At 35.1% G+C, this 26,589-nt stretch overlaps 1 protein-coding gene and 1 long non-coding RNA gene across 2 annotated transcripts; both read right to left on the reverse strand.

The window, feature by feature from the left end:
• Positions 1-140: 140 nt before the first annotated feature.
• LOC115929624 lies at positions 141-2,942 on the reverse strand. The gene is made up of 3 exons (XR_004066618.1): positions 2,864-2,942; positions 1,726-1,842; positions 141-253 (listed from the first exon to the last, which is right to left on the reverse strand). It is a non-coding gene; the product is annotated as an uncharacterized LOC115929624 (long non-coding RNA).
• Positions 2,943-3,233: 291 nt separating this feature from the next.
• Positions 3,234-26,302, reverse strand: LOC115929844 (fibropellin-1-like). Its single transcript, XM_030999892.1, has 17 exons — positions 26,165-26,302; positions 25,563-25,676; positions 24,967-25,077; positions 24,374-24,487; positions 23,875-23,985; positions 19,271-19,381; positions 18,712-18,822; positions 18,124-18,237; positions 17,516-17,626; positions 17,036-17,149; positions 10,101-10,211; positions 9,513-9,623; positions 8,948-9,058; positions 8,361-8,474; positions 4,093-4,206; positions 3,504-3,614; positions 3,234-3,280 (listed from the first exon to the last, which is right to left on the reverse strand). Exons 1-17 carry the CDS (start codon positions 26,184-26,186, stop codon positions 3,234-3,236), a joined length of 1,752 nt encoding a protein of 583 aa, XP_030855752.1. The 5' UTR covers positions 26,187-26,302.
• Positions 26,303-26,589: the final 287 nt, after the last annotated feature.

The raw sequence follows: 26,589 nt of genomic DNA on the forward strand, positions 1-26,589 counted from the left end.
AAGACACGAAGAACTGAGAATGCCATAGAACCTATGTTCCGCGTAGTTGCCATTCATTCACACATTAATACAAACCGCCGTGAATACCCCTTCATATCTTAAAGAGCATCTAAAGTAATCATGGTGAAACTTGCCATTAATTTTCTCTTTAATTGTCGCGTGACATAATCTTGACATCTTATGCTGGCGTTCCAAGAAGTTGTGCCGTTATTAGAAACTTGACAAACAGCTCTTATAATTGGTGCAGCAAGGCCTATAAAAAAAAGAACATTAAACCAAAAATATAGGAAAAAGAAGGTAAGAAACATCATTTTAATACGTTTTGCTATCTCTGCTTCTGATCATGGTGATACAGCATGAAAATCATGTTTTACCTTGAGAGAAATAGTAGCATAATATTTTAGAAAACGAAATCAGACAAGGAAATGGTGCGTTGTGTAGGAATTGTGTCGGGAAATTAACTTTATAAAAAGAAACGTTAAATGCCACCATTTGCAAAGAAATCCCCTGCCTTTCAACATAAAAATTTAATTACAATACATTTGAGACATAACTGTTTCTCCGTTTCGGTACCCTCGATTGATTCTTGATCCCAAAGAAGTTTAGGCTCTTCGTTTAGAGAAAGTGCAAACATCGCTAGAAAATGTGTTATATATTTCTGTGCAATAGGTCTACATTGTGTCGTTTAAACATAAGAGCGATTTAATCGATAAAGATCATTGACGTTTCCAAATCGGTAACGCTAAGTGAAATTTATATTTACTATTCTTGTGTACAAGTTGTGTGTTCAATTTCTTTTTTTCTTTAGTAAAATTTTATGCAAACTGGTTTATTCTATGTTCATTTTTATTGTTTAAACTGTGAATGGTCGGTGTCAATTTGAGGAGGTAAAGCTGATTGATTTACACCCTTAGAAAACTCTGAACTGCTATTGGTTTATAGTTGTATTTCTCTGTAACCCAAAACAGCCTAAAATCGATTACAGATGAGAGTCAAGTAAAGACTTAACTGATAATAAATAAAATATTATATATTGGATTCTTATCTAGCGCACGTATCAACCTTGCAAGGTCCTCAAGGCGCTCCAACATTACCGGGCTATGCTAGGCTGCCAATTTCGACGCTCACAGCATTTTAAGGATTACCGGTGCTAAATTACCGGTACCCATTTAGCACCTGGGTGGAGAGTGGCAAATGTACATCAATGTCTTGTCAAAGGACATTAGTGCCGCGGCGGGACTCGAACCGCGGACCTTGCAATCGACAGTCCTGCGACGTATCCACTCATCCGCGACACCTCTACATATTTACATACGTAGAGATCAAATACGTTATTACATACATAAGATCAAATAAAATAAGGAATAAAAAGGAATAAAATAAATGGTATTGTGGAGTTGGAATTGATGGTACATGTTTATGTTTAACGACGTGTGTGTCATATTCCTATACTAAACTTCACATGAAACATATTTACTATTCCTTTTTTAAAAACTACTTTGACATTATAATGCATAACTACTCCGCAAGAAAAAGAAAATTTAACAAAGTATCCAATTTATGTCTTCCATAATTTTTTTCTTCTTTTGTGGTCAGTGAATTTTGTAGTAATGTCAAATTAAAGATTTTTTTTTTCTCGGTATTCTGTTAAAACACATTTTGAACTCATCCCCCCCCCCCCAACCCCCGGAAATTGTTAAAATATACAACTACACTTTAACCTACCTTCAGAATCTTCCTCTGGGCACAGTTCTTCCGAGTCAATAACGATTCCAACTTCAGTCATCGGAAGTCTGGCCTGTCCGAATTCAGTTTCCATCGTGACGTTCGAACATGTGCGTTCTAATTAATGGAATAGTGAAATCCGGTTACCCTTTTTTCTAGGCACGTAATTCGGAAAATGGCAGACGCCTGAATCGTTGCTCATTTTTTTTCGAGGGAGGGGGGGGGGGGTAGGTCACACTTTCAGAATAATGAACCTTGTTTCACTTCATGAATTTTAAAACTGGGAATAAACAAATCTCTTCGGAATAATGCTACAAATATTCGGAAATATGAACCCTATTTCAGTTTCGGAGTTATGAACCCCCTGGAAAAGTTGGGGGTTTGGAAAAAAGAATCATCGGAAATACGAGTGCGTCCGCAAGTCGTTATATAATCTGCATTATATATCATCGTATACACATGGAAAAGGTGGTCAGACAAGCAATATCTGATATCACCTATCTTTTATACATGATGTATATTCTATTTTTTATAGCATAAAAGGATATCGTATACAATTAATGCACGTTTAATTTACAGAAGTTATTACAAGTTATGTAAGGGGTGTCGTAAAAGAGTGGTTTAAACACTTGAATACATAATTCAAAGGGTTCTCGGCTTGATCTCCGGCGAGGTACTTATTTCCTTAAGCAAGGAATTTTGTATAAACTGCTTCTCCCCACCCACGTATTAGCTTTTGTAAAATGGCGCCTGACTTGAATACTCCCTAGGGAGTGGGAAGTGTGAACTTCATGACCAGGTTGATAATTTATCTGCAAACCACATAAATCTATCTTAGATGTATTAAGAGCTTCATAAACCCATTATTGTTAGTGTTATGAGTATTATTATAAGCATTATTATTATTTCTCTTTCTCTTTATACTACGATAAGAATTACGTATGATACGAAAACAATGTATTTAGAATGTCTATTATCTATATCATCTGCAAACCATTTTTACCGTCTTTTCTTTGTTTAAACAAATTTTGGACAATTTTTTGTGAAAACAGAGACACGGAATACAAAGTATGCAAGTTCAAACTTTTAGAAATTAATAGCACTGATACAAAACTCAATAGAATGACAATATGCTTACTGATATCACAGGACCTTCCCAAATACTCAGGATTACATACACAGGATCCGACATCGACACAATCGCCGTACACGCAGTAAAAATCTCCACAAGCTATAGTTCCTAATTAGAAGATTAAAAATATATGTCAATTAATAGAAGGAATGTGTTATTGTTTTTAAAGTAATTTATTTGCCCAATACTTACTATAATGAAAATGAGGCTTTTAAAAATTAGGATTACATTATCCAAGGAAGATGTCCACAAACTCGAAACATACAGATATTAATTGTTTTATAACAAAATGTGATTTTCTTAAAATCACCTTTGTTTTGATTTACAGTGAATTCCTTTTCAGGATTACACATTTTTTAAAGGAGGAAGTTCCACTTTATAGTTCACTACACCGGCAGGCTACGAGACCGACAATCCACGAGACTGACAAAGCAAAGGAATACTTAACGGAAGATAGGAAACCGTCGGTCTCGCGGCCCGACAGTCTAGTGAGCCCTCGTGAATGTGGCTCGAAGGCCCAGGACAGACTGATATGTTCGGTCTAGCGGGCTGGCGCCAAGAAATCAGCCCCATCAACATCTTTCTCTCTGAATTTGTTAAGCTCATTTAATACAATACTTGATTCGAATGAAAATGTGAAACCTACTTAATTCACATCTTGTGCCCATGAATCCATCGCTGCAATTGCACTTAAAGCCGTTAATCTGATCGATGCAAGAGCCTTGTAGACACGGGCTAGAAATACACTCGTTGATATCTTTAAAAAAAGACAAAGAGTCGAAAATTTGAGCATAGACACTAAATATATGATAGGTTACAGTATTTAAGTTCGTCTATATGTACATCAATCAAAACCGTGAACTCTGAAGTATAAAAATATATATCAATATGAAGAGGGGGAGTGGGAGTGTATGCACAATCCAGGAATGTACATACCCTTTTTTGCAGAGTGTATTCATAGCTTTATTAGAGTTTTAAAACTGTTAAATAATTAAGCTAAAGATGAAAATATTTTTTTCAACTTTAAACGGGATTGGGTGACATCACAAATACATGAATCAAATCATAACAAATAAGCAACTTTTAAAACAATATGAATTGAACCCGATGCTTTTGATCGCTTCCCTCCTTAATTACTATGAAAGTTTTTTCAATATTACATTATAGATTTCTTTGACTTGTATTTGTTTAGCTTATTACAAAATTTGATTAGAATGAAAATGTAAAAAACCTACTTGTTTCACAGTTTGTGCCCGTGAATCCATCGTTGCAATTGCAGGTATAGGAGTTAATCAGATCTAAGCAAAAGCCTCCATATTGACACGGTTCAGAAATGCACTCGTTGATATCTTTAACAAAGCAAGTCGAAAATTTGAGCAAACACATTGATTATATGCATGGTTACAATATTGAATTTAGTCTACATATTCCTCAATCCAAACAAATATATAAATGGAGAGAGGAGTGGAGGTAGGAGTGTATGCAGCATTTTGGAACGTCCATATGGATTGTTTTACAATCAGGGTACACAATAGACAAACTCACTTTGATGGCCCTTTAAAAAAACAATGAACAGCCAAGGAAAATCTTCCTTGGGCAACTATTTTACACTGTTAGATCAACCTACAACAGCGAAGGAAATTGTTTGAAACAAGCAACTACTTTTCAAAATATGTGATTATATGCCATTTTTTTTCACAATTTACTGTCTCATTTCATTTTTTGCAAAGTTAGAACATGTGCATGTCTGACATACGTACCAAAGAAAACATTTTCAACTATCAGAAATAACCCTTCCAACGGGCCTATGTAAGATCTGAATTGGGTGTAATATTTTGGCAAATCTACATATTTTGACTATGCACCAAAAATGAGGTGCAAAATGGGTCAAAAAAGGTCCTCTCCGAAACCAGCGCTATAATTTAAAGTGAGACCACACTCAATGAATTATTTTTTCCTCCGTGAATAGAGTCACCAATATCCTACAAAATTATGATATTAAATTTTCCCACACTTAATCAGTTTTTTGGTAAATGCACGTTTCTAATTTGTTTGTCAGGGGTGTGTCAAAAAGTGTTCTCTCTGAAAAAGTGATATTTTTTATCAGCACTCCTTCAAGAAGAGCCACATTTAGAAACCAACTTATGTTATTAATATACCTAACATTTTTTAATCTTGTGCAATGGATAATATTTGTTTTGTTTAATATTCACACTGATTTTGTAATATTCACACTGATTTTGAAGGTGTCAAACAAAATGTCCTCTCCGACCCATAATCAGTAGATGGATAAATGACAGTAATAAAAGTCTACAAAGTGCATGGATTTACAAAAACTACCCTAATTTTAATTCATCATGAGGTGGGTATTACAATCTTAACATCTTCCTGTTATTTGATGGGAGGTTATTTTAATTATGTCCATTCACAACCTAATTTCACCCCTATAATTCCATGAAGCATGATGTAATGTATACCCGGAAGAATTAAGACTTTCAATCCATATAATTGAATTTATTGTGTGTGTTTATACCTTTCCACGTTTCCAGTACTGTTAATTAAACTATCTAGATACTATCTATATAAATAGTCTCTTTGGTTTCGGAGAGGACAGCAGTTTGTTCAACATATTTACATACTTCCATAAAAAGTCTTCATATTCAGGTTAATCACATAAAACAACTTTGTTGCTGTTATACTATTGGATGTGGGGATGCTTTGTCCTAGTCCATAAACATTTCAGGTGGACGATATTTCGTGGTGGAACAGATTTATACATCAAGTGAATATGCAGTGAAATCTGGTCCACTTTACATCATCAAGTTCATGGCTAATAATACAAATAAAAATAATAATATACCGTACTTATTTAGCGCATATCACAATATGTCTCTATATGCGCTGTAAGAAGGAGAAAGAAGGAAAGGTGGATAGAGTAACATAAGAAGAGTTAGATATGCTCAACATACTTCCTCTCGTTAACATTGGAAATATTTGTGAAAAGAAAATTTTAAGACGCGCCTTAAAGTTGTCAACAGTATCACAGTTTGTTCAAGATTTTCCGGTAATTTATTCCAAAGTTCGGCCGATGCAACCTGAAAAGAGGGAGACCTGTAGAATTTAGTAGGCCTGTAACCGATCATCGGATCGGGGGACGATCGTTGGCCGATCAAGTGAGATCGAATAATATTTCTGAACGCCGATCAATAAAAATGATCGTGAATAAAAATCGGCAGATTTGTTTTTCTAATGCCAAAATCTTTCAAGTTTTTGGCTATCAAATGCTATAAAAAAAATGCATATTTATGATTATTTTGTCATTTGGGGTTGTTGTAGTCCATGTTTGTTGATATTTAGTGCCTTTCATGAGTTTGAAATTAATAATATTGGTCTAAGAGAAGAGGCAAAAACCTGCGGGCCGCCATCTTGGATTATAATGCGTGCTTAAGTTGGTACTGTTCTGGGGTGAAGGTTTCGCATAAATGAAATATATTATAGTATTTTTTAATCAATGAGTTACAATTGTAACCCTATTATATCTATCTTTCAGGCTATAGTTCACCCAGACGTTGGACACAGCCCTCCTCATAACATTTCCATTCTCTTCTGTCTCTAGCTATCCTAGTCCAAGCGGACGTTCCCATGTATGATGTTAGGTACTCTTTTATATACTTTTCACCAAATGTAATTTTTACGTTCTCGGCTATGATTGTACAGTAAGGTTTGTTTTGTTCAATGTAAAAGTCTTTCCAATTAAAGCTTTGTGCATGAGACTGTACAAATCCGCCTGGTACATCACATTTTAAAGAAAAATGGCTGCGCCCAGCCGCCCGTGGCATGCTACAAGGCATTACATCATGCCAATAAATATTCATTTATATATCTCTTGTACACATTGTACATCAAAAGGCAGGAATTTAATCCCATACAATGATTGCAATGGACTTTCAGTTAAGTCCTCTGTTGCATTACGATAAAACTAGTTTGAAGAGAACATTGTAGGCATTGTATATTATATGAGTTATATCTGCCGGTCTAGATGTTTAGTTGGTGGAGTCATATGAGGAGCATGCCCAAAACTTATGTTCATGAGACATACAAGTTCTGTCTAAGATTCTACATAAGTTGCACACATAGTATTGTTGTGTTTATAAGGAAAATGGATTACGAGCACAAACCAATCATATGTCAACAACTAATGTTCTCTCCGAATATTAGTGTAAAGCATGTAAAATCTTCAAAACACTGATATATGGTTAACTATTCCTAAAAACTTGTAACTTTAGAATCACAGCATTGTCCAGCTACCTTCTGACAATATTTAGTTCAATGTGAATCAAGTGTTTAGTACTGGTAAGTCTTAAAGTGAGGGAGAAGATAATTTCTCTACGATGGGTGATTGAAGATCTACATGCAGATCATAAATGGGTGCTAATAGGGATAAAATATGTTCTAATAAACCTCACATTTTTCCAGTTTCATTTATGCCATGAAATAATAAATCATAATTGTATCGGGCAGTTCCAACTGCATGTCAAAAATAATGTCCTCTCCGAACATTTTTTTGACGCCACATATCTCAAGAACCATTTATATTTTTATTCTGGAATTTGGTATGCAAAAGCACCCTTACCATGTGTAGCTGTGCTGTACATAATATAGGGTCAAACTGCTCTGGTGTTTTTTTAATCAGTAACTTCACGCTGTCAGTCCATCATTTTGTGGTTTGAAAAGATCCAAAACTGAATTTTACACGAATAAAACCATTTTGCACTTGAAAAAATGAGTTTTATTCTGATTCTATATCATCAAGTTATCAAACTATGTCATTCACATTCATCCAAAGAAGTTATAGATATTTTCTTTCTGCATAATGTCAGCAGGTGACATTTGACCCTATATTTTCATTAAGGACATGTTTCATGCTTGAAGAAAAAAAAATTGACACCTGTAGCCCTAAAATTGTACAGACTTTACAAGTAACTTGTATACAACACACAAACAAAATTTCAGAAGAATCAAAGGAACTTTTTTTTTCACCCCAAGTGAGACAAAGTGTGTACCCTGATTGTAAAACAACCCATATCTCTATTCTTTATTTTGAAGAATGTATCCATAGCTTATTCCGAATGTTTAAGTTGTTAAGTAACTAAGCTACAGATAGAAATATTTCTTCAGCTTAATATGGGATTGGATGCCATTACAAATCCATGAACCAAATCATAAACAAATAAGCAACTTTTAAAACAATATATTGAACCAGATGCTCATGAGCACTTCCATCTTTTATGAAAGTTTTTCAACATCATATTACTGATTTCCTACACTTTAAAAATAAAGCCCATTACAATATATGTTGAGAATTAAAATTCAGAAACCTACAGTACTTTTCAGGACTTCACACACTCAAGACAGAAGGATTACCGGGAGCCTTTTTCAGGACTCCCCAATCCTCCCCTCTCTCATATGGTGCAACCGCAAGCCTACTGTTTAAAAAACCTACTTGTTTCACAGTTTGTGCCCGTCAATCCATCGCTGCAATTGCACGTATAGGAGTTATTTAGATCCAAACACAAGCCTTCATATTGACACGGTTCAGAAATGCACTCGTTGATATCTTTAAAAAAATCAAAGAATCGAAAATTTGAGCAAAAACATTAAATATGTGATTGATTTCATTTCGTCTTCATATGCATCAATCCAAACCGTGAACTCTCAAGTATTAACAAATATATAAATAAAGAGAGGGTTGGAAATTGGAGTGTATTCAACATTCAGGAGCGTACTTATCTTTATTCTGTTTATGGCAACGTGTATCAATTGCTTTATCAGAGTTATTAAGCTATTAGGTACATAATTAAGCTACATAATAGTAATAATTCTCGAACTTTAAACGGGATCGGAAGATATCACATATCCATGAATCAAATTAAAAACAAATAAGTAATTTCGGAAAAATGTAAGTTGTACATTATGCTTATGATCACTTCCCTCCTTTATGAAAGTTTTTCAGTATTTCATTTTTAGATTTCCTTGACTTTTTATATAGCTCATTATAATATTTGACTAGAATTACAATGCAAAACCTACCTATTTCACATCTTGTGCCCATGAATCCATCGCTGCAAAAGCACGTAAAGCCGTTAATCTGATCGATGCAAGAGCCTTGTAGACACGGGCTAGAACTACACTCGCTGATATCTTTTTGTTTAAAGGCAACACATCGAAAAATTGAGCATAGCCATTAATTTAAATGATCAGCTACAACATTTTGCTATATAAAGATAAATCCAAAACGTGAACTCTGGAGTATAATAAACTATATATAAATAAAGAGAGAGGGGGAGAGGGTGTATAGGCAAAGTTCAAGAAGGTACATACCTTTATTCTATACTTTGCAGAGAGTATTCATAGCTTTATCGGACTTGTTAAGCTGCTCAGTAATAAGCATACGGATATAAATGTTTCTTCAACTTGATACAAATCCATGGTTCAAATCAAAAAACAAATAAGCAACTTTTAAAACGATATAAATCGAACTTATGATCACTTCCCTCTTTTATGAAATATTTTAAATATAACATTATAGATTTCACTGACTTTTTTTTGTTTACCTCATTACAATATTTGATGAGAATGAAAATGCAAAACCTACTTATTTCACATCTTGTACCCATAAATCCTTCGTTGCAAAAGCACGTAAAGCCGTTAATCCGATCGATGCAAGAGCCTTGTAGACACGGGCTAGAACTACACTCTTTGGTATCTTTTGAAAAGGCAAAGAATCGAAAATTTGACCATAGACATTAAATATATGATCGGCTTCAATATATGCATCAACCCAAAACATTAGCTCTGTAGTATCAACAAATATATATATATATATATCAATATATAGAGAGAAGGGGAGGGGTGGGAGTGTATGCAAATTTCAGGAACGTTTATATCTGTATTCTTTATTTTGCAGAGTGTATTCATAGCTTTATCAGACTTTGTAAGCTGTCAAGTAGTAAAGCTACACATATAAATATTTCTTCAACTTGATACGGGATTGGATGACATTGCAAATACATGAATCAAATTAAAAACAAATAAACACCTTATAAACAAATATAAATTGAACATGATGCCTATGATCGCTTCTCTCCTTTACTATAAAAGTATTTTAATATTACATTATAGATTGATTTGATTTTTTAAAGCTCATTACAATATTTGATTAGAAGAAAAATGCAAAACCTACCTAATTCACATCTTGTGCCCATGAATCCATCAGTGCAATTGCACGTAAAATCGTTAATCTGATCGATGCAAGAGCCTTGTAGACACGGGCTAGAACTACACTCGTTGATATCTTTTTAAAAAGGCAAAGAATCGAAAATATGACCATAAACGTTAAAAGTATGATCTGCTACAATATTTAATTTCGTCTATATATTATATACATCAATCAAAAACATGTACTCTGAAGTACAAGAAAATATAAATCAATAGAGAGAGAGAGAGAGAGAGAGAGAGAAGGTGGATCGGAGTGGGAGTGTATGCAACATTCAGGAACGTACATGTCTTTATTCGTTTGTTTGCAGAGTGTATTCAAAGCCTGAACAGAGTGTTTAAGTTGTTAAGTAATTAAGCTACATATACAAATATTCCTTTAACTTGATATGGGATTGGATGATATTACAAATCCATGATTCAATTTTTTTCAAAGCAACTTTTATTAACAATATCAATTGAACTGATACTTAAGATCACTTCCCTCCTTTATGAAAGTTTTTAAATATTACATTATAGATATCCTTGCGTTTTTTTGTAGCTCATTACAATATTTGATTAGAATGGAAATGCAAAACCTACTAGATTCACATGTTGCGCCCATAAATCCATCGCTGCAAAAGCACTTGAAGCCGTTAATCTGATCGATGCAAGAGCCTTGTAGACACGGGTTAGAACTACACTCGTTAATATCTTTAAAAAAAGGCAAATAAATTGAAAATATAAGCAAAGTCATTAGTTAAATGATCGGTTACATTGTTAAATGTTGTTATATAAACATCAATCCAAAACGTTAACTCTGGAGTATAACAACATTTATATCAATAGAGAGGGGGGGGGTGGGAGTGGGAATGTAAGCAAAATTCAGGAAAGTTCATATCTTCATTCTTTATTTTGCAGAGTGTATTCATAGCTTTATCAGAGTTGTTAAGCTGTTAAGCAATTAAGCTACATATAGAAGTTGTTCTTCAACCTGTAACGGGATTGGATGACATAACATGAACAAATAAGCAACTTTTAAAACAATATCAATAGAACATGATAATTAGATCACTTCCCTTCTTTATGAAATTTGATCAAAATTACATTGTATATATACCCTTGCCCTTCTTAAAGCTCATTACAATATTTGGTTAGAATGAAAAAATGCGAAAACCTACTTGTTTCACAGTTGGTGCCCGTGAATCCATCGCTGCAATTGCACGTATAAGAGTTATTCAGATCCACACACAAGCCTCCATATTGACACGGCTCAGAAGCACACTCGTTGATATCTTTAAAAAAGCAAATAATCGAGAATTTGAGCAAACACATTAAATATATGATTGGTTACAATATTAAACATCGTCTACATAATATGCATCAATCCAAACCGTGAACTCTGAAGTTTAACAAATATATAAACAGAGAGAGGGTGGAGGTTGGAGTGTTTGCAGAAATTCGAGGGGTTACATATCTCTACTCTATATCTTGCAGAATGTATTTTATAGCTGTATCAACATTTATCAAGTCGTTTAATAATTAAGCTACAGATAGAAATATTTCTTTAACTTGAAACTTGATTGGATTACTTTACAAATCCATGAATCAAATCATAAACAAATAAGCAACTTTTAAAACAGTATAAACTAAACCTGATGCTTAATATCATTCTCTCCTTCATGAACGTTTTCAATATTGCATCATAAATTTCCTTGACTTTTATTTAGCTCATTACAATATTTGATAAGAATAAAAACACAAACCTACTTAATTCACAATTTTTGCCCATATCTCCAACGCTGCAAAAGCACGTAAAGCTGTTAATCCAATCGATGCAAGTGCCTTGTAGACACGGGCTAGAACTACACTCGTTGATATCTTTTAACAAATGCAAAGAATCGAAAATGTGAGCATAGACATTAACTGTATGATCGGCTACAATATTTAATTTCGTCATTATTTTCTTCTTCTATCTATCCTCTTTGGAGGGACTTTATTTGTTCGTAACATAAAATAACAGTTTTTTTTACAACAAATGTTTATATACAGGATTTATGCAATTGTAACATAACGCAAATATTGAAAATATTTGTGTTACTTCGTTTGTATCGAATTTCTTCTGGATACATTTCATATCGAGATAGGTGCGAATTTCTACCTTTAATTCTTTTATCAAATATACAGCATGTATCCTAAGATTTTCACTTCCAAAACATTCTCTAATATAGTTCTTGTAGAAAATAAACTGGGCAAAGTTTATAACAAGATTCTCTTCTCACTATTTCATGACCTATTAAAAGATTTTATTTGTTCAGAAAGATTTAAAAATTAAACAAAGTATCGATTAATTTTGATACAATCTTACAAAAAAGGCGAAACCTTCTTAGAAGCCAGGAAAAGGTGGTTAGTCGTATTTAAGATCTTACATATATCACATAGATTATTATTTTTTAATCTTTCATTTACATGATTTGTCTTGACTGGGTCATATTTTATGAATATATTTAAAATTAAACTTAAAATTAAGCTTAATTCTGTTGTCATTTATAAAGTAACATTTAAAACGGAGCACCGTCTTACAGTTAAACTCATTAGGTAAATCAAAATGAGAGTTCCAAAAATAAATGCACGGCAGATCCTGTTTATTTTTGTCTAACATTCCATTATAATATTGTTTGGTCCTCATGCCCGCTACATCATCGGAGTCACTTGTTACCATTTCTATTGTACGAAACTCCACTGCATACGGTGAAATTTTACATAATGTATCCTACTACGTAACTTCTGCATCCAAAAATTCGGAACTGCACTTTTTAACTTTGCCATTTGAAGGCGGAAAGTAATTAATTTTCTTTAAAATTAATACAAATGGAATCAACTTATTTCCAGATACTGCCCAATAAACAAAAGAATAAAAAGTAACCTCTTTTGGGAGTGTATTTTAAGTGATTTTAAAGTATTGTGCCTTTTGAACTAGATTTAATCGTTATCGAAACGTGCCTTCATTTAAATAAAAAAGGTACTCCTGTTCACGTTTTCATCTAACGTAAAAACCACCAATTTATCACGCGACTGGAGTAACGTGATTCCACTTACCTCTGTAAATCAAGTGTTTATGACCAAATAACCACTTGACCAAGCAACGAGTTTTTTGTCCGTTAACTGATGGTGGTGATAAATACGTAATTATTTGGTCTTGTAAGCACCTTTATCGATTGGTTTCACAGGTTATCCAAGGTTGATGGTAATTATCACGTTACTTACACCGGCTAGTCGTCTTATTGTTCTGTCCGTGAATCTCTGGTTATATTAAATTAGTAATTCTGAGGTGTCTTACAAACCTCTTTAAATGGTTTCAAAGTTACCATAAATTTCTTGGTTATGATCACGTGGCTCACGCTGATTACTAATCTAAGCTGTGAATACGTGATATTTAGGTGTGAAAATAAGTAATTATTAGGTGTCTTAAAACACCTTTTTACATGGTAGTCAAAGTTGCCATAAGTTCCGCGGTGATGATCTCGTGACTCAAACGGATTAATAATCTAAGCTGGGCATACGTGACTTTTAGGTGTGAAAAATTAGTAATTATTAGGTGTCTTAAAACATCTTTTTAAATGGTTTCAAAGTTACCATAACTTTCTTGGTGATGATCACGTAGTTAAAACTGATTACTAATCTAAGCTGTGAATCCGTGATATTTAGGTGTGAAAATTAGTAATTATTAGGTGTCTTAAAACACCTATTTAAATGGTAGTCAAAGTTGCCAGCAGTTCCGCGGTGATGATCTCGTGACTCAAACGGATTATTAATCTAAGCTGGGCATACGTGTTTTCCAGGTGTGAAAATGAGTTATTATTGGGTGTCTTGATGGTTTCACAGTTACCATTTAAGTTCAGTGGTGATAATCCCGTGACTGTTGGCATATTTCTATGTTCACCAGTTGATAAATAACTGTTTGCATATTTTCATTGCACCAGTTGATAACTGGAGTGTGCATATTTCCAGTTGCACCAGTTGATGACTGACTGTTGGCATATTTCCAGTTGAACCAGCTGACACCAATTAATTTGCATATTGAATATGGGGTGCGTGCAGATCTATGTTTTTTAAACAATCTATCTGAATTTACAGCATATTTCTTAATAACTGATGATTTAGTTATGTGCAATTCATTTCGAAAATACTACATATATAAATTACCAGTTATTAGGACATTTCGTTACTTCGTATAATAAATTACATTTAGTTAAACATGAATAAGGGAAACATTAACTATGAACTAAATAATTTCAATAAAATACAAGTATATGAAAACATTTCGATTAATTAAATTATGTAAGTCTACTTATTACCAATCAACAATGCCTTTCCATTTGAAATACAGACGTACCAGTATTGAAGTGTTGTTGCTGTTCAACTGGTTGGAAGTTTTACCAAATGGTTCTAATGGCTCAGCTAGACCAGTTGAATTCTAACTGGCCTGGATCAACTGGATCATTTAGCCCATTTCAATTTCCAGGGTTACCAGTTGGCATTAACTGGTTCATCAACTGGACCAGTTGCAACTAGCTTTCTCTTCTGGCATGTTTGCGCACCCCCCCCCCCCCCATCCCCTCTAATCCCAAACTGCTTCCGGCGCGCCTGGACGTAATTATGGAAGATCCAAGACACGATGTTCAGAAACGGGATGAGAACGTCATTATTTTGGTTCATTTATTGTGTAACATTTGCGTCATTATTGGGTTGAGCGCGGGTTACAGTAACATATTTCCTCTTCGACGTAAATTTCACGTGAATGAAGAACATGATTCATCTCAAGTCAGCCTCGTAATATTCACGTGAATTTCACGCAGATATTTTGACTAAAACTATCACTAACGCTTCACGTGTTTCTGTGACGCGATAATTTCGTTTATGAAGATGTCATTTCATAACAAAACAAACACGGGAGTATTAGGTTTACAAACCATGGTCTCCAAGGTAGGGATAATCACGTTATTATAATGGTGATATTGCAGTGACAATTGCGTGATTTAGTGTACGTGTGTTTCAATTTACCTAGTGCAATAAACGTATTAACACATTTACGTAAATGTCCGGTGTTTGTAGAACGTAACTCTCCTCAAGTCGATACCTTGATATTGACGTGATTTTCACGTGATTTTGTTTATTGGGTGTCTACTAATACATGTTTAACTGTAAGAATATTGTTCCTTATCCAGTTTTGAAAATGCAATAACTCATTCTTATTTTTAATATTGCTATTATACCAAATCATTTCATTATCACTATCTGTTACTGTAAACATATCAATATATGTCCATTCAGCCCACGAACAAAACATGTCAACATAAAAGTTAGGCAATACGATACATATCGCTCTTTTTGCAATTAAAATGTAAACAAAAAGGCAAATCCCCAATCTTCTGGATCCAGTATTTAAACAAAATGTTCCAAGCACTTTGTTCACCTCTTAAATACTTATACAAATCCTTGATAGACGGAGTGACCGGCATTTCGACTGTAAGTCGACCCCCCCCCTCTATTTCAGGATGGTGACAGATGTTTCGTTTAACTTTTTCTTTTTTTAGAATTCTATACAAATATGTAAGCCAGTTTATTTATACGTTTAATTATTTTAGAAGCGATCGGAACTGCCGTTTCAGCATGTACTATCTGAGACATAACTAACTGTTTAATCACATCAAATTTTACGTATGATGTAAGTTTTCTAATTTTCCATTAATCCAAGGTATTATTTATATATTTTCTCTACTTTACTTTCCCAGTTCATATGTTAAACGTCAAGATAATGTTCATCCACATATATACCGAGACATTTTATAGGGTCTTCGGTAAAATATAAATCTTCAACTTCAAGTCATTTATATTGAGTTTCATGAGATTTTATTTGGTCCAGTTAATGTTTGGTCCCGCATGTTCTCCAATCGCTTCTACTTCTTTCATTTTTTCTTTAACAAATTGAACATAATTAGTAATAATCATTGTATCGTCTGCATATTGAACGATACGTATATCTTTAAAATCAGATTTGTCTTCATTGAAGTCTGGGACTTGGATTCCCTCTATTTGGGCGTTTGTTAAATTTCCATAGCTAAAACCTCTGCAATGTTTATAAATAAAAGGGGAGAAAGTGGGCAACCTTGCCTAACGCCTCTTTCTATTGCGAATTTCTCGGATTTTCAGCGAACATTTAAAACACGACCATGAGCACCATTATGTAATGTTTGAATCCATCTTAAAAAAACGAATCTTTAAATTAAAGTTCCCGTAACAAGGGCAGTACAAAATCAAAATCAATAGTACGAACGCTTTTTTGAAAAACAAGAACATCATAACAACTGTTTTATTTGCAAAAAGACAATAGTCAATGGTTTCCTGAATAAGGCTGGTACTTTCAGATGTGAGTAGTTTATTAGTAAACCAGCCTGATCCTGTGATACAAGTTTGCATACTACTTTCTGTAATCGTATTGAAAGAGTGCGAGCTGCAAGTTTATAATCAATAATTGCGTCAATATTTGTATACATGAATCCACAAGTGAACTCTAAGTGTAAACAAGTATATATCATTAGAGAGAGAGAGAGGGGCGGAGGAGTGGGAGTGTATACACAATAAGGAACGTACATATCTGTATTCTTCATTTTTATGAGTGTATTCATACACTGTAGCTTTATTAGAGGCGTTAAGCTGTTAAGTTATTAATCTACAGAAAAAAAATCTTTAACTTGATACGGGATTGGGTGACAATCAAATAAAGAAAGAAAGAAGCAAATTTTAAAACAATATAAATTGAACATGATGCTTACGTTCACTTCCCTCCTTTGTGAAAGATTTCCATATTACATTATAGATTTCTTTACAATATTTGATTAGAATGAAAATGCAAAAACTTACTTGTTTCACAGTTTGTGCCCGTAAATCCATCGTTACAATTGCACGTATAGGAGTTAATCATATCCGAACACAAGCCCCCATATTGACACGGTTCAGAAGCACATTCGTTGATATCTTGCAACAAGCAAAAAATCGAGAATTTGAGGAAACACGTTAAATAAATGATTGGTCAAAATATTAACTTTGGGGGTGTGTGCGAAAATCAGGAACGTATATATCTCTATTCGTTAATTTACAGAGTGTATTCAAAGGTATATCAGAGTTTTTAAGCTGTTAAATAATTACGCTACAGATATAAATATTTCTTCAATGAATCAAATTGTAACAAATATGAAAAATTTAAAACAATATAAATTAAACATGATGTTTATAATCACTTTCCTCCTTCATGAAGGTTTTTCAATATTACATTATAGATTTCTTAGACTTTTGTTAGCTCATTATAATATTATTTGATAAGAATGAAAATGCAAAACCTACTTAATTCACAATTTGTGCCCATGAATCCATCGCTGCAAAAGCACGTAAAGCCGTTAATCCGATCGATGCAAGAGCCATGTAGACACGGGTTAGAACTGCACTCGTTGATATCTTTTTGTTAAAGGCAAAGATTCAACAATTCGAGCAGGCACATTAAATTTATGATTGTCTACAATGTTTAATTCCGTATATTTATACATCAATCATAAACATGAAATATGAAGTATAACAACATATATATCAATAGAGAGAGAGAGAGATAGAGAGAGGGGGTGGGAATGTATGCACGATTCAGGAACGTTGATATCTTCATTCCTATTTTTGCAGAGTGTATTTATAGCTTCATCAGAGCTTTATAAGCTGTTAAGTAATTAAGCTACAAATAAAAAAATATTTCTTTAACTTGATACGAGATTGGATTACATTACAAATCCATTAGTCAAATCAAAAACAAATAATCAACTTTTAAAACACTATAAATTGAACATGATAATTATGATCATTTCCCTCTTTTATCAACTATTTTTAACATTACATTATAAATTTCCTTGCCTTTTTTCTGAAAACTCAATACAATATTTCATTACAATGAAAATCCAAAAACCTACTTGATTCACAGTTTGTGCCCAAGAATCCATCGTTGCAATTGCACGTATAGGAGTTAATCAGATCCACACACGAGCCTCCATATTGACACGGTTCAGAAATGCACTCGTTGATATCTTTCAAAAAGTAAAGAATCGAAAATTAAGGCAAACATATTAAATAAATGCATGGTTACAATATTAAATTTCGTCGACATATGCATTCATTCAAAACGTAAACCCTGAAGTATAAACAAATAAATAAATAGAGATAGGAGTGGAAATTGGAGTGTAAGCATATTCGGGAACGTTCATATCTCTAATCTTTCTTTTGAAGATTTTGTTCTCAAAGATATATCAGACTTTTTTAGGTGTTAAGTTATTAAAATACAGATATAAATATTTCTTCAACTTGGAACGGAATAGAATAACATTTCAAATCCATGAATCAAATCATTAACGAATAAGCAACTTTAAAAAACAATATAATTGAACATGATGCTTATGATCACTTCCCTCCTTTATAAAAGTTGTTCAATATTACATTATAAATTTCCATGACTTTTTAAAGCTCATTACAATAGTTGATTATAATGAAAATGCGAAACCTACCTAATTCACATCTTGTGCCCATGAATCCATCTCTGCAAAAACACGTAAAGCTGTTTATCTGATCGATGCAAGAGCCTTGTAGACACGGGTTAGAACTACACTTGTTGATATCTTTGAAAAAAGGCAAATAATCGAAAATTTGAGCATAGCCATTAAATATATGATCGGCTACAATATTTTAATTTCGCCTATAATATAATCAATCCAAAACGTTAACTCAGAAGTATAGAAATAGATGTTTCAACAGAGAGAGGTTTAGAGGCGGATGGAGTGTATGTACAACTCAGGAACGTATTATGTTTATTCTTTAATTTGCAGAATGTATTCATAGCTTTGTCAAAGTTATGTAATTAACCTACATATAGAACTTGATACGGGATCGGATGATTTAACAAATCCAATAATCAAATTAAAAACAAATCAACATTTTTTAAAACACTATAAATTGAACTTGATGCTTTCGCTCCTTAATGAAAGTTTTCAATACTACATTATATATTTTACCTTTTTTTTGTTGGAACATTACAATAATTTATTGGAATGAAAATGCAAAACCTACCTAATTCACATCTTGTGCCCGTCAATCCATCGCTGCAAAAGCACGTAAAGCCGTTAATCTGATCGATGCAAGAGCCTTGTAGACACGGGCTAGAACTACACTCGTTGATATCTTTTTAAAAAAGGCAAAGAATCGAAAATGTGAACATAAACATTAAAAGTATGATTGGCTACAATATTTAATTTCCCCTATAAAAACATCAATCCAAAACGTGAACTCCGAAGTGTAAACAAATATATATATCATTGGAGAGAGAGAGAGAGAGGGGGGGGGGGATGGGAGTATGCAAAATCAGGAACGTATTATCGTCATTTGTGTATTTTTGGGGGGCAGAGTACATTCTTAGCTTCATCAGAGTATTCAAGCTGTTAATTAATTGAGCTACAGATATATATATTTCTTAAACTTGATACGGGATTGGATAACATTACAAATCCATGGTTCAAATAAAAAACAAATAAGCAAATTTTAAAACAATATAAATTGAACATGATGCTCATGATCACTACTAGACAAATTAGACATCGATCCCTCATTCTGCTTTCGTGTAAAAATGAGTAAAGCAGGGCTCCCACTTCGCTGAGTTGTATTGGCGATTTATGGCGAGCTGTGGTGAGTTGCCTCAAAGAGGCACTCGCAGTAACTCGCGAAAAGGTCTCTTTGTAACTCGGGATAACTCGCGACAACTCGGTATAGCTCTGTGTAACTCGTTATAACTCTCAACGACTCTTCTCGAAGTTGCGAGCAGTTCCCTAACTCGTTGTAACTCGAGGTGAACTCGCTTTACTTGCAATATACTCGCATTACTTGTAACAAGCTCGCGCTGCACTCTTCATAACTCGTAGTAAATCGCCACCTTCTTGAATTATCCTTAAAGCAGGGCTCCCACTTAGCCGAGTTGTATTAGCGAGTTATGGCGAGTTGTGGTGAGTTGCCTCAAAGAGGCACTCGCAATAACTCGCGAACAATTCGGTATGGCTTAGCGTAACTCTTTACAACATTCCAAGACTCTCCTCGAAGTCGCGATCAGTTCCAAAATTTTGAACATTTTCACAAATTTTCCCCGGTTCGTTGTAATTCGAGGAGAACTCGCCTACACTCGTAATATTCTCGCATTACTCGTAACAAGTTCGAGCTGCACTCTTCATAACTCGTAGCAACTAGCCACCTTATGAAGAGTGCAGCGCAAGCTTGTTACGAGTAATGCGAGTATATTACGAGTGTAAGCGAGTTCATCTCGAGTAACAATGAATTCACCTCGAGTAACAACGAATCAGTGAAAATTTTGAACATGTTCAAAATTTTCGCTGATTCGTTGTAGCTCGAGGCAAACTTGCTTAACACTCGTAATATACTCGTAGCAACTCGCCACCTTATGAAAAGTGCAGCGAGAGCTTGTTACAAGTAATACGTGTATATTACGAGTGTAGGCGAGTTCACCTCGAATTACAACGAATCGGGGAATTTTTTTGAACATGTTCAAAATTTTGGAACTGCTCGCGACTTCGAGGAGAGTCGTGGAATGTTGTAAAGAGTTACGCTAAGCCATACCGAATTGTTCGCGAGTTATTGCGAGTGCCTCTTTGAAGCAACTCACCACACCTCGCCATAACTCGCTAATACAACTCGGCTAAGTGGGAGCCCTGCTTAAGTTTACTTAGTTATACTAAGTTATACTTAAGTATACCGAGTTCTATTCGAGTTGCAAACGGTGGAGTACGAGCACGACGACCGTGCTGCGAGTCATGCCGAGTTGCCCACGAGATTAACGTGAGTTTAGATCGAGTACGGGGATTTACGGCGAGTTTTGTATGAGCATGAGCAGAGTGACATCTATCTTTTTTTGGAGAGCGCCAAAATTATGCATTTTCCGCCTTTTGATCGCATATAACTCGTTGGCAGATCGGTACTAGTCGTACATAGGTCATCACCACTCATACCGAGCTCGCGTGACTCGTATCGCACTCGGTTTACTCTTACATCCATCGTAGGAAACTCGATGTTGCGTTTTCGATCACTCATGCAAATATTATAAAATTAGTAAATTTTACGCGAGTTCAAGCGAGTTTACGCGAGTTCAAGCTCTCACCAGTCGGGTCTTATCTGTCGGGTCGCACCAGCAGATACAAAGTAGCATGTGAACTATCTACTCAACAGTCTCTTGATTACGGCGTACCGCAAGGATCAATCGGACCGCGACTCTTCAGCGTGTACACGTGACCCCTATTGGAAATAATTATTGGACAGTATGAAGGTGTGCGCTTTCACTCATATGCAGACAATATTTCATTGTATGTGTTTGCTGATGCTAGAAGTGCAGAATCGGTGAATCATGCTCTTTCATCTTTATCAAGATGTGTTGAGTATCTCCGGAAATGGATTGCGTATAATGTATTGAATCTAAATTGTTGCAAAACTTTATTTGTAAGTTTAGTTTATTGTAGTATTTACCCCTCAAGCACGGCAGTATGTGTCTGATGTCAAACTGTCGATTTCCTACCTCTCGATAAATCCAACATTTGCTGCAAAAAGTCTTGGTGTGGAGTTTGATGGATCATCATGTGTCATCCCTCTGTCGTGGACTTCACTACCACCTATCAAATATAGCTCGTATTTAAACATTTCGTAAATGCGAAAGCATGTGAGCATAGGCGCCGGAAGTGGGGGGGGGGGGGGGGGGGGGGCAGGGGGGGCAGCTGCCCCCCCCCCCCAATAAAAAAGTGGGGGGCAAAACGCATTTTTGCCCCCCCCCCCCAAAACGCCCCCCCCCCCTCAAAAAAAAAAAAAAAAAAATCAGTAAAGGAGTAAAGATGGTTTGTATTTTTAACCCAAAAGAACATAACAATAATTAAAAAAACTCAATTAAATGACGTATAAAATCCTATTCAAAGAAAAGGAAAGTTAACAGGAATTGAATTTCCTAAACATTGCGCATGCTAACTATATCAATATTCGTGGACATATTGTGAGAGAATGGGAAAGCGTGTCTGTGTTTTGTTATAGGGGTGAAAAGCTCATGAGCCCCTAAACGCTGGCGTGCTGATGGGGGAGGGGGTAAATTTTTATTCGATACCAGTGATTTACAAAATTTTGTTGCTGAAATGACATGATTTTCCGGTATTTTTTCTCAATTTTTTCGTAAATCATACCTTTTTATGCTCATCTGACCAATATTAAATGCTTTAAAACCTAAGAGCTTACGGGGGCTCAGCCCCCGGGCCCCACCAAGGGCCCACTAAGGCGGTCCCCTGTATGCTCATCTGACCGTTATTGAATACCTTAAATCCCTGAGCTTCCGGGGGCTCTGCCACCCGGACCCCACCAAGGGCCCGCTAAGGCGGGCCCCTGTATGCTCATCTGACCGTTATTGAATACCTTAAAACCTAAGAGCTTACGGGGGCTCCGCCCCCGGGCCCCACCAAGAGCCCACTAAGGCGGGGCCCTGGATGCTCATCTGACCGTAATTAAATGCCTTAAAACCTAAGAGCTTACGGGGGCTCCGCCCCCGGGCCCCACCAAGGGCCCGCTAAGGCGGTCCCCTGTATGCTCATCTGACCGTTATTGAATACCTTAAACCCCTGAGCTTCCGGGGGCTCTCCCCCCTGGACCCCACCAAGGGCCCTAAGGTGGGGCGCTGGATGCTCATCTGACCGTAAAAAAATACCTCAAACTCCCGAGCTTCCGGGGGCTCCGCCCCCGGACCCCACCAAGGGCCCTAAGGCGGGCCCCTGTATGCTCATCTGACTCCGATATTAAATACCTAAAACCCCGAGCTTCCGGTGGCTCTGCTCCCTGGAATCTCCGCCAATTGGTGGTGGTGGTGATGCAGATTTTTCTTCTCCCCTCCCCTTCCAAACGTTTTTGCTCGTTACGTCACAGCCCCTGGAAGGTGAGCCCCCTGGAATGTTTGCCCCCCCCCCCCAATCCCAAACTGCTTTCGGCGCGCCTGCATGTGAGCATGCTGTCCGAGCTATTGTGTTGGCTCGTTTTGACTATGCCAATTCATTATTGTATGGGATCCAGTCATCACAAATGCAGCGTCTCCAAAAGGTTAAACATCGCGCAGCAAAGCTAATCTCCTGGGCCCACAAGCACGATTATGTCACCCCGTTGCTAAAAGAACTACATTGGCTTCCAATCAAGCAACGTATTGTGTTCAAGATCCTGACGGTTGTCAACAAGTGCATCCAAAACGAAGCTCCAGTGCATCTCAACTCTCTCATCGTACCTGGCCTTCGCTCTTGTACTGATAGCGCCCTGCTACACGTTCCTCGACCATACACCACATCTGGCGACAATGCTTTCAAGGCATGTGCTCCTCGACTCTGGAATGAGCTTCCACGTTTTATTCGTTTATCATCTCCACTGGATGTCTTCCGAAAATGTCTGAAAACTCTCCTCTTTGACCATGATCAACAATAGATTCTTCGATAATTTTTATGTAAAGCGCTGTGAAACAACAGTAAGTTTTTTTAAAGCGCTATAGAAATGACTTTATTGAATTGTATTCCCTCCTTTATGAATTTTGTCAATGATTATAGATTTCCTTGAATTATTTCTAGCTAATTACAACATTTGATTGGAATCAAAATGCGAAAACTTACTTGTTTCACAGTTTGTGCCCATGAATCCATCGCTGCAAAAGCACTTAAAGCCGTTAATCTGATCGATGCAAGAGCCTTGTAGACACGGGCTAGAATTACACTCGTTGATATCTTTAAACAAATGCAAAGAATAGAAAATTTGACAATAGACATTAAATACATGATCGGCTACAACATCAAATTTCGTCTTCATATACATCAATCCAAAGAGTAAACTCAGAAGTATAACAAATATCAATAGATAAAGAGGGGGAGCAGAAGTGTTTGCATAATTTAGGAGCGTATATATTGTATTCTTTATTTTGCAGAGTCTATTAATAGCTTTATCAGAGTTGTTAAGCGGTAAAGGAATAAAGCTACTTATATAAATATTTCTTTTAGCTTAATATGGGATTCGATGACCTTACAAATCCATGATTTTTCAATCTTAGATTATCGATTTCCTGGACTTCTTTGCTCATTACAATTTTAGATTAGAATTAGAAATAAAAACACGTACCTGTTTCACAGTTTGTGCCCGTGAATCCATCGTTGCAATTGCACGTATAAGAGTTATTTAGATCCACACACAAGCCTCCGTATTGACACGGCTCAGAAATGCACTCGTTGATATCTTTAAAAATGCAAAGAATCGAAAATTTGAGCAAACACATTATATATATGATTGGTTACAATATTAAATTTAGTCTACATATTCATCAATCCAAACCGTAAACTCTGAAGAATAAACAAATATATGAATAGAGAGAGAGGAGTGGAAGTTGGACTGTATGCGAATTGAGGAGCGTACTTATCTCTATTCTTTGTTTTGCAGAATGTATTCATTGCTTCATCAGAATTTGTTAAGCTGTTGAATAATTAATTAAGCTACAGACAAAGATATTTCTTCAACTTGAAACGGGATTGGATGACATTACAAATCCATGAATCAAATCATTAACCAATAAGCAAATTATTAAACAATATAAATTGAAAATGCTTATTTCGATCACTTCCCTCTTTTATGAACGTTTTCAATATGACATTCACTTACCTTCACTTACTTTTAAAGCTCATTACAAAATTTAACTAGAATGAAAACACAAAGCCTACTTAATTCACAATTTGTGCCCATGTCTCCAACACTGCAAAAGCACGTAAAGCCGTTAATCCTATCCATGCAAGTTCCTTGTAGACACGGGCTAGAAATACATTCGTTGATATCTTTAAAAGAAATGCAAAGAATTGAACATTTGAGCATAAACATTAAATATATGATCGGCTACAAAACTTATTTTCGTCTATATATACACGAATCCGAAACGTGAACTCTCAAGTATGAATACAATATATATATAGAGAGAGAGTTGTTGAATTTGGGGGTGTATGCAACAATTAAAAAAGTACATGTCTTTATTCTTTATTTGTTGCAAAATGCATTCATAGTTTAGCAGAGTTGTTATGCTGTTAAGTGATTAAGGTACAGATAGAAATATTTCTTCAACTTGATACGGGATTTGATGAGATTACAACTCTATGAATCAAATAAAAAACAACAACAAAATTGTTAAAACAATATAAATCGAACATGTTGCTTTTGATCACTTCCCTCTTTTATGAACGTTTTCATTATGACGTTAAAAATTTCCCTCACTTATTTTTTAAAGCTCATTACAAAATTTGATTATGATGGAAATGCAAAAACCTACTTGTTTCACAGTTTGTGCCCGTGAATCCATCGTTGCAATTACACGTATAGGAGTTAATCAGATCCACACACAAGCCTCCATATTGACACGGTTCAGAAGCACACTCGTTGATATCTTCCAAAAAGCAAATAATCAACAATTTGGGCAAACACATTATATATATATATATATATGATTGGTTAAAATATTAAATGTCGTCTACATATGCATCAATCCAAACCGTGAACTCTGAAGTTTAACAAATATATAAATAAAGAGAGGGATTGAATCTGGAGTGTATGCAACATTTAGGAACGTATATATCTATATTCTTTAATTTGTAAAGTGTGTTCATAGCTTTATCGACGTTTTTAAGCTGTTAAGTAATTAAGCTACAGATAGAACAAATTCTTTAGCTTGAAACGGGATTGGATGACGTTACAAATCCATTAATCAAATCATAACAAATTAGCAACTTTTAAAACAATATCAGTTGAACATGATGATTATGATCACTTCCCTCCTTTATGATAGATTTTCAATATTACATTATATATTTCCTTGACTTTTCTTTTACCTCATTACAATTTGTAATTAGAATGAAGAAAAAAAGCAAAACCTACTTGAATCACATCTTGTGCCCATGAATCCATCGCTGCAAAAGCACGTAAAGCCGTTAATCCTATCGATGCAAGAGCCTTGTAGACACGGGCTAGAACTACACTCATTAATATCTTTATTTTAAAGCAAAGAATCGAAAATTTTAACATACACATTAAATTTAAAATTGCCTACAATATTTAATTTCGTCTATATATATATATATTAATCATAACGTGAATTTTGAAGTAAAATAAAATATATATCAATAGAGAGAGAGAGAGAGAGAGGGGGGGGGGGGGGGAATGGGAATGTTTGCAAACCTCAGGAACGTTCATATCTATACTCTTAATTTTGCAGGGTGTATTCATAGATTTATCAGAGTTTTTAAGCTGTTAAGTAATTAAGCTACAGAAAGATAGATTTTGTTCAACTTGTTATACGGGAT

The sequence above is a fragment of the Strongylocentrotus purpuratus genome, unplaced genomic scaffold, assembly GCF_000002235.5.
Source record: "Strongylocentrotus purpuratus isolate Spur 01 unplaced genomic scaffold, Spur_5.0 spur5_contig_861, whole genome shotgun sequence".
NCBI lineage: Eukaryota > Metazoa > Echinodermata > Echinoidea > Camarodonta > Strongylocentrotidae > Strongylocentrotus > Strongylocentrotus purpuratus.